Here is a 9841-nt window from a genome sequence, read left to right as displayed (position 1 = left end):
CATTCCCTACCCGTACACACACAAAAAGGGGCTCATTTCATTTTAAGTTTGAAAAGATGCCGACTCCTTTCAGCATGGATTTACATGTATAACATGTACCCATCCTAGGCCACATCATTTTGAATCACCATTGATCCTTTGAACCTCTTATGTGAATCGCACGCCTGACACTTGGACAGGAATGCAAACCCTCTTCGACTTGTACGTCATTGTTATTCATAGAATTCACATAATATTTCATATTTTATATTCATCTAGTTTTTGAATTATCAACACTCGCGAAAGCTTTGGACTTGACATCTTGCCCCAAATCACAAGAACAGCGCCACCTGTCACTTAATTGAAATTATCCTCGCAGCGGCTGGTGTTCGGTACTACATGTACTAGTACTGTGTTCATAAAGGAGTTTCGACAACATCCGCCTTCCGAAATCAAGCGTGGAAAGTGCAATATACGCTCTGGCGTCGTCAACGTCGCATTGCTCAAACTTCGTCATCAAATGAGTAAATGAAAGGTCCATACTGTCGGTGTAAGGGATCACAAAATGGAAGACAAAGACAGTTTATCACCTCCAAGTGAGAAAAAAAAAACGTTTGCAAGCGTTTTTTTTCAAGTGTGTGCAAGTTAATCTCAGATTATTGTGTTTATATAGGCTATAACTGTTCGGCCTGATAACAGAAGGTTGCTTCGCTCTCGTTGTGGTAAAGGAACTCCCCTCTACTATTCTTTGGTCAATATGACAAATTCAGTTCACTGAAATTTGTATTTAATGGACCGATTCCATTTAGGGCAAGGCTGTAGTCTTAGTTCGAGATATTTGACTGACATCACACTCAACGAACAACGCAAGAGGGCGCTACATGTACATGTACGTGTAACACGTAAAAATTTCGGTTGATAGGTGCTTAGTGTATCAAAAATACAATAGCGTCTTGAATGAAGGCTAGGCTAACGTTAGTTCGTACCGGGTACGCGTCGCATAACGCACTCTCTTGATCTTGCTTACACTCGGCCAACGTACGTATGCTCTCGGCCTGTTGTATTGCACGCTCGCGAGCTCGAAAGAGCTGTCGAATTTCGTCCACATTTGTGGTCGATTCTCTCGGTCTCTGATGACGATCTTGCCGTGTAACTTATCAGCATCTGCATGTGACTGTGTGAGCTTTCAGCTGTTGGTCTTCACTTTGGAAACAGTGAGTATTTCGTGTCGAAATACCTCTTGAATTTAGGTAGAAATTTCGTTTCCGGTTCGTCCGTGTACGCACATTGTAGACAGTGTCGTCATATTGTGACTTCCATACGGGAAAGACGTGACTGGTTACGGCATTTGCAGCATAGATACTTCCGGCTAAATTGTGGTTTGCACCATGGATTGCCACACATGGTGGTGCAGCCCACAGACATGGAAAACCGGATCTGCAGTGCCATTTTTAATCTTTTGTTGCTATGTCACTGTCAGAAACCTTCATTTGAGAAGTTGTTCTGAACGCAGTATTGCATTTCAAATTTTGTGCATTTACAGTCACCAACACAGGACATGTGCATGCGGTACACTAGACTGTGAACAAGTACATGTAGGCCTAAGTCTAGACTTAAGTTCCCCGTACAACTAAAAATTCTGACTTGAACAGTGTGGAAGAACAAATGAACCGGTGTCAGAGATCAGTTAGATAGCCTACTTCAAATCTACAATTAGCCTACGGTGGAACATTATCCGAGCCTGCTGTCCTTTGAAAGGCCAATTTCCCAGTTGTGACAAAACATTTGGAAAAATTCCATATCCAGCCACTATCTGACTATAAATCAAGTTTTATTAATTAATACAACAAAGGGTAAGTGGTAAGAGTTTCATGTACGCTCATGACTAATTTTTCCCTGTTGTGTCTCTGTCACATCTGTCAGCCAGTAGAAAGTGATAACATATTATGAAAAAATGTAAAATTTAGCAGGGAAAGTAAAGTGGACACGGGGTTCCAGCCACCAGCGGCGGAATGGGATGGCCGGACGGCCATTGTCCCCCCTTCCACCCGTGAAAAGGTCGTTATTTTGCCACCCCACCCCCCATATTATAGACCTAATGATGAGGGCTTGTTCCATCGCTGTTGGTTCCAGCCCACAAATTTCAAATTCTACTCTGAGTATAATACAAAAATGTGTACATGTACGTTGATCTGACAAGTTGGGTCCCCATCTAGCCCAGTTTGGAGGTCCGTCTGTAAAGTAGTATCATCAGGGAGTCCAACTGGGCAAGGGCACCATCCCAGTTGCAAAATAATGGCTTCCCATAATCGTGGTGAAAGATCATGTACACTGTAGGCCTATTTTAGACTTTTACACATGTACGTGTAAGAAGGTATTGCCAGGTCACTTTGCACATTTTGAGGTTTATGACCCATTGTTTTCCATTCTTTCTCCTCTGCAGGTGAGCAACGGTGCCTTCCCTTTGTGATGCTTTACCAGTTCTGTGGGGGGGTACTCACGAGGATGACAGGTGGAATTAGGACGTTACCCCTGGGAGTACTGTTTGTACTGTCCCTCCAAATTGTTTGCCTGAGCTCATCCCCGAATGGGCCACGATCTGGGGATGGGTCCAAACCGGCAGTGTTCACCAACACGTACGCCGTCCACATCAGTGGTGGGATTGAAAAGGCCGATGAGCTCGCTGAAAAACATGGCTTTGTTAACCTAGGCAAGGTAAGAACATGTACATGCATTCTGGGATTGCTTTTGGAAAAATTGTCTAGTGCTGCAAGTAGGTGCCAAGGAAACAAGATAAAATTAGATTTCCAGCGAATTGTGTTTTTGTTATTTTTCACGAAACAAGTTCAACTACTAAACTATGCTTTTGATGTGTTAGAAGAACCTTCAGCATTCTTTCCCAGGATGGCGCCCACGTGGCCAAAGGGGCGATCTTCTATCAGTCTTTTTCTAACGAATAATGGCATTTTGTTATTTGAGATTGGCGAACAACTTAGAGATCTGGCAAAATTCCATTGCAACGTATTTACACTACGACTTTGATCAAACCAAACGAAAGGCAAATTAGGCTACCGCTCAAACCAAATCTTGTCATGCGCTGGATCGCTGCACTGGCCCGCCTGGCAAAGTCAGTTTTCCCTCCGGAGTTGCCTTCGATCGAGCAGGAATCCGACTGTGATTAGCATCCAATCAAAAATCATTTTTCACAGCCATTTATGACATCGTTGACCTAATATGGAATGTAAGGGCGTGGCTATCGGAGATTGGCAAACTTAACCCTAACTGCCCAAAACCTGCCATACTCCAACAGCAGGTTTTCTGAGGTTTTGTACCATACCTGAGGAACTTGTTGAATTTTGTGAGACTTGGGATGAAAGGCCCAGGGAGATGGTGTTGGATTCTGTGTGAGTTGGGACACACACGGGTCACTGTGTGCAGTGTCTGGCTTGCTGTACCAATTGTTGGACTATGCTTGATTTTGTCAGGTTTGGTACTGTTCAGTGCAAGTCATCCTGTACTGCATAGACCCATCCATACCATATCACTCAAACTCCAACGGGCTCATTCTGTTGGAGTTTATCAGGTTTGGTACAGTAACCTGCATGTACAAGTACATAGACAAGTACATGCACCTGTTGGATTTTGTGAGGTTCAGTACGCTTTCTAGTGCAGAAGCCTAGGGGGTTAGGGATAATGTAAATCTGAATATTTATAAGCACAATTGGATGTAGTGAGAATTTAGAATTGTGTGCAGCGGAAATGTCGTATGTTGCATGTTCTCGGTTGATTATTAGTGAATTCTCACCACGTGCTTTTTACAACCATTGCGTAATGCAGGGCCACCATAAGTACTTACATGTACAGTGTACATTTATAGTACCTTCGTGATGCACATGCGCTAACACACGCTGGGGCGGCATAACTCGTTATCCATTGTTCGTCATGTTTGCTTTTTTTTCTTGCATGCATTCTGTGCGCTAGTAATGCCATGCAATATTAAAGCCATATCTGAACTGACCCTTTCGGTTCAGTTCGAGTCGAAAGTGCCATGTTCAATGATTTTTGGTTCAGTTCGGCTGCAGCACTAGTACTATCTCAGGCAGTCACTCTGAAGTCCTTCCTCTCACAACCCCCCCATCGCTATTTTCACTTGTGTCTTCATTTCTGAAATGCAGTTCAGATTGCTTTCTTAGCTTTCGTAAACATGCAGACTCATGTACATGTACATGTAGTTAATTAATAGTTGTATGACCTGTTTTTATTGATCATACTCAAAGCTCTGTAAAGTCCTGAACCCATCTAAATTGAGAGAAATTTGTGAAGAAACCTTCAGTCTGTCTGATATAAACCATGACAAACAGTGCACTGTGCATTTTCCTCAAACTAAAGAAAGTCTTAAGATTTTTTAATCTTTTTTTTCCCCACAGATCGTTGATAACCATTATCATTTTCTGGATCATCACGCCATTGAGAAAAGATCGCTGTCCTCAAACAAGGAAAGACATCTGCACCTTAAAAAAGAAGAACATGTAAGTACACAGAGCAAGGGACATTTACAGTAAACCTTACATGCTTGATGAAGGCCTTGCTATGCACTTAGGCTTTGATGGTATTTAAGTTTTTAGGGCGGTAGTTTTTCAGTACTGAAAAATACTGACTGGCGATCCATAAATACGAAATTACCAGCAAATACCATATGGAATTTTTATACCATGGTATTCTTGCTAAAAAAAAATAAGGAAAACCCCCATATGGTCGTATTTCACTCCACCTCTTCCAAGTTCATATACCGGAACAGCTGTCCTTGATGAAGAACAGTACATGTACATTGTACATGTGTGTGTCTGTGTACAGGGTATAAAATGTACAATGCATGTACATGTAGATACATTTGAATGGTTTAATATTGCCTCTTTCTACATGTACATGCACATGTTTACATATGTTATGCACAAATGTACATGTACATAACACAATATGTCACTATTGCATACCATACATGTACATGTACATGTTTAGATGAATATACATTTCATAAAATTTCCACCGTTTTAAGAAATTATATCTGTTAAAAGTACAGATAGATGGGACCACGGACTGCATTTGGAAGTTTCCAAATTTGGGGAGATAAATGTAATTCAGTTATGTACACGTATTGTCCAAGACATCTACATACATCTTGGACATGTATGTAAAAGTTGGACCAACAATGCCGATCAATTCCTTTCTGTCTGGGTTTTACTCCAGCTTTTTTAAATTCACTCTCACAAGTACATGTCTTAAAGTGACATTGGGGAACTGAAACATATATACCCAGCAAGAAATGAGACCAAGGGGTACCCCCCCCAACATGTCCAATCCCTATACACATTCCAGACTATTGTTACTTAACACATCCCCCCCCCAAGATGTCTGAAAGGAATTCCCCCGATTCCTGTGAGACAATGACCAACACAAAGCAGGGGGGGGTTCTCTCCGTCTCATACCTTGCTGCATATGTGTTTGCCAACCACAAAGTGCATGTTGTCACATGTGAGACCATGGTCAGACCAGATGGTCAGATGGTCAGGTTCTCAATAGCACAGTGTACATGTACTGTACATCTACCTCAGTCACCACCTCAGATACATTGTACGTGTACAGTAATTAGGTTGGCAAAAGCAGTTGAATTTCGTTACCAAAATCAGTTCTCCCCATCCAAGGAAATTGAACCAATTTCTCCCATGTTGGGAATAGGCATGTACATGTACCTATACTAGTACATGCAGTGTACAAGAGCATGTACTGTACATGTACGTGTACATTTTCATGTACAAAATTGTTCATGCACAAGTACCATCAGTACCGTACATGTATGAAACTTGTATGTTTTTGCTGTACATGAACATGGAATGGGCATGACGTGCAGATTTACCAATACGTACCGGTACCGGCACATAAAACATGTACATTATAGATTAGATCCATACTGGCACATGTATGTTAAAGTGAGACGTATACCAGTACATGTACATGTGCTGTAATTCTTGACAGCATCTTTGTGACATGCTTTTTCTCATTTTTGTATGAGTGGACTTGAGACTTAAATCGTTTGTGCCCTGTTGTCATTTTCTTGTATTCGTATGTACCGGTATGTACATGTATGTTCCATTTAAAAAACAGCGTCTCCAGTGACCCTTTTCTCTGCTTCATCAAAACATACCGGTACATGTACATGTACCAGTGCATGTACATGTATGTGGGTCTTTATTTTAATATTGGGGGCAAATATGTATTTCAGGGATATCACAATTATCGTGACCATTTAAAACAAGACCAGTTTCACTTTCCCATTTAATTTTCATATATTTGTCGATTAATACATGTATGTGTTGATTACATTAAATTCATTTACATTAAAAAAAGTTGATTTACACAATAATTACAAAGGAAAAACCTCATCGTTTCTCACTATTTTTTCAGTATTTAGTGTGACATTTTGGATGACCTGTTTCACATGACATATTCCTACCACTGGCAAAACAAATAAATTGTTTATTTTCTAACTAACCTATCAACAGAAAGGTAAATCATGATATCAGATAAATCTCCAAATGAAATTCATTCTAATTGAGAATACAGGTGCCGTCATAATCTGATATAACAATGTTAAATTTCGTTCCTCCAGTTGTTACGAAGTTAAAATAATTTTTGGCTTCTATTCATCAATTTTGATGTCATAAAGCATTATTACTGTCACCAAACATTGCCCATATTGTTGTGGGTTCAACATTTGTGAATAAAAAAAGAAGCCTTTTATAATGAAAATGTAGAAACACGAAGGATTGGGGCATAAAAAGAATTCTTGTTAAAGGAGAATCTTGTACTTAAAACGCTGTTATTAACGAGGTTGGACTGTCATGACTGAAGGGGTAGGCCCATAAAAACTTGTCACGCACCCACTGGCCTACTTGAAAGTTAAAAACATAACTGCTGTCTTCACTTGATAATGAAGAAAATGTCAAAGAAAGTTGCAGAGATACATGTACTTAGATGCCGGTTCACATTTGTATTCAAGTGGAATGCAAAGAAAGTTTGATGTCACGAAGCATTTATGCCAAAAAGTTCAACAAAATCCCCACGTCCAATTTTGTGATTTGAGCTGTATGCTAATGTACATGTATGTTGATGACGTCACAGCGCGCCGGCCTAGCGGACCATTCACAAAATAGCACCAGCATGCTGAGTCGGCCGGCGTGGCGCACGCGCGCCGGTGACTGTTTCCTGAGAGGCGTAATGTGCATTGCACTGTTTCCATGTGGTCACTGCCACCGAACGTTCCGCCGCTCACAAGATAGTCGCCGGCGCACGTGTACCGACTTGACACAGCACACTGTTAATGGACTGCTAGGCCGGCATGTCATGACATTGTTAACGGACATTAGCATACAGGTAAACTCGCAAAATGAAAAATGGCGACGACGACAAGTGTCTCCGATTCGAAGGGGAAAAATGTTTCCTTTCTTCCATACGCTGTTTTAAGTGGCTATCGTGCTCCTCTTTTCGGCAAATACGTTCAGTTTCGGGTAAATTTTACCTTCATGTCTTGAGGAGAAACCTGCAACCCGTAACTTTTTGTCACAGCCTAACGTGTGAGTAACAAAAACTTTGATCGAAATTTCTCGACGTTGAAAGAATGGCAGGAACTTGGCATGTTTGTGTCAGGTGACAAACACATGACAGCGCATGCTGGCTTGCAATATGATCCCGACTCGGGTGAACGTTGGAAGTTGCACGAACGTTTTTGTTTACAACTTAACGATTTTGCGAGTAACCAAAATATTTTTTGACGAGAATTGACAGGGATATCTTCAGAAATGTTTGGGATCTCAGGTTAGTAGGAGGTATTTTGGGGGGGGTTACTCAGAGTTGATATTTTAGGTTTTGAAAATGATTTGCAACAGCTTTTTGTTTGTTTTTAACAGCAAAAAATGATTTTAACTTCATAACAACTGGAGGAACGAAATGTTACATTGTTATATCAGATTATGACGGCACCTGTATTCTCAATTAGAATGACATCAAAATTGATGAATAGAAGCCAAAAAATATTTTAACTTCGTAACAACTGGAGGAACGAAATTTAACATTGTTATATCAGATTATGACGGCACCTGTATTCTCAATTAGAATGACATCAAAATTGATGAATAGAAGCCAAAAATGATTTTAACTTCGTAACAACTGGAGGAACGAAATGTTACATTGTTATATCAGATTATGATAGCATCTGCATTCTCAATTAGAATGAATTTCATTTGGAGATTTATCTGATATCATGATTTACCTTTCTGTTGATAGGTTAGTTAGAAAATAAACAATTTATTTGTTTTGCCAATGGTATGAATAGTCATATGAAACAGGTCATCCAAAATGTCACACTAAATACCGAAAAAATAGTGAGAAACGATGAGGTTTTTCCTTTGTAATTATTGTGTAAATCAACTTTTTTTAATGTAAATGAATTTAATGTAATCAACACATATTAACTGACAAATACATATGAAAATTAAATGGGAAAGTGAAACTGGTGCAGTTTTAAATGGTCATGATAATTGTGATGTCCCAGAAGTACACATTGGCCCCCATCTCAAAATAAATGTACATGTACTGTTAACAGTTTGGGGAAGAGTTCAAGGAAGTCACATGTGAAGTTGTGTGCGCTTGTCAATATCAAAAACCCTAGCCTCTGTATTGATTGATGCATTGAATACATTTGCCAGCCATTGAAGACATGATTTGGAAATCTCCCTGCCAACCTTCCATTACCTTATATTGGTGTACCATCACTGCAGGTGCATTGGGTGGAGCAGCAGGTAGCCAAGAGCAGGATGAAGAGAGACAGTACCACTCCTGCCAGTTCTCAGCTCAACGATCCAAAGTGGCCGCTGTGGTATCTGGTGAGGGGAAGTTATTTTCCTAACCTCCACCCCTCCCTTTCTATCCTCAATCCCCCCTCAGTGCTACTCAGGGGCAATGCATATGTTTCATGGCATTTGTTTATTAAATGATATCATTGTTATGAACAACGGAATGCAGAAGGAATCCAGAAAAAAAAAACCAGACAAAATATAAGTACCAGGCTGTTCAGTAGACCAGGGGTGAACTTTGACAAAGGAATGCTCTTGTTGCAGTTGATTTGAATAGTTTGTGACCTGACTTCAGAATGGACATCATGTGTTGGTCTTGTAACATGTACAGGGGGGTATGTATAGGGTGCATGTGGTCAGAAGGGATCTCTAGATTTTGACTTTGACAGGCTGCAGATTTGCAAATGTTGAATACAATTCAAATTTGGTGAATTTCGCAGTAAATGCCTTGTATACCGTGTATGTTTGAAAATTTTTTTGCCTTTTTACATTGTCGGGAAGCACGAACCAACCAGTACTTGCAGGTCAAAAAAAGGAAAAGTTGGGTTAAAGTTGGAAGATTGAAATACTATTAAAAATAGTACATATCTGAAAATGATATACTGCATTTTACCACCTCTACGAGTACCATGTACATTACCAAACCATTCATTTTTTCTGCTGTTTTTACTTTTTTCTAAACCCAGCAAAGAGAGCCAGGCCTTGATATGAATGTAATTCCAGCCTGGAAAAAAGACTACACAGGCACTGGTGTTGTGGTGTCCATTTTGGATGATGGAATCGAGAAAAACCATCCAGATCTGAGTGCCAACTACGTAAGTACAGTAGATGATGTCATGGCATTAACTGCAAACTTTAGCAAATGGCATACAAGTCAAACCTTCCAACAGATTTTTAAAAAATCCTTACAGCTTTTCTTTTTACCCTGAAGCACGTCACCAGTACTTGGGGAA

The 9841-nt window shown here is 40.2% G+C and overlaps 1 protein-coding gene across 3 annotated transcripts in view; it reads left to right on the top strand.

Moving 5' to 3' along the window:
- Positions 1–962: 962 nt before the first annotated feature.
- The window catches only part of LOC110987280 (furin-like), a 44927-nt gene continuing 36048 nt past the window's right edge, over positions 963–9841 (top strand). Inside the window, exons 1-5 of one of the 3 annotated variants that reach the window (XM_022249882.2) lie at positions 963–1193; positions 2423–2694; positions 4407–4508; positions 8814–8918; positions 9575–9703. In XM_022249882.2, coding sequence (XP_022105574.1) covers positions 2449–2694; positions 4407–4508; positions 8814–8918; positions 9575–9703 — 582 coding nt within the window. In that variant the 5' untranslated portion in view covers positions 963–1193; positions 2423–2448. Of the gene's footprint in view, positions 1194–1404; positions 1833–2422; positions 2695–4406; positions 4509–8813; positions 8919–9574; positions 9704–9841 lie in introns of those variants that run through there. The other 2 variants (XM_022249873.2, XM_087137282.1) reach the window with 2 other exon arrangements.

The sequence above is a fragment of the Acanthaster planci genome, linkage group LG05 (genome assembly GCF_054643075.1).
Source record: "Acanthaster planci isolate LZ-2023a linkage group LG05, COTS_SCS, whole genome shotgun sequence".
NCBI lineage: Eukaryota > Metazoa > Echinodermata > Asteroidea > Valvatida > Acanthasteridae > Acanthaster > Acanthaster planci.
This window is presented reverse-complemented; position numbering and strand designations above follow the sequence as displayed.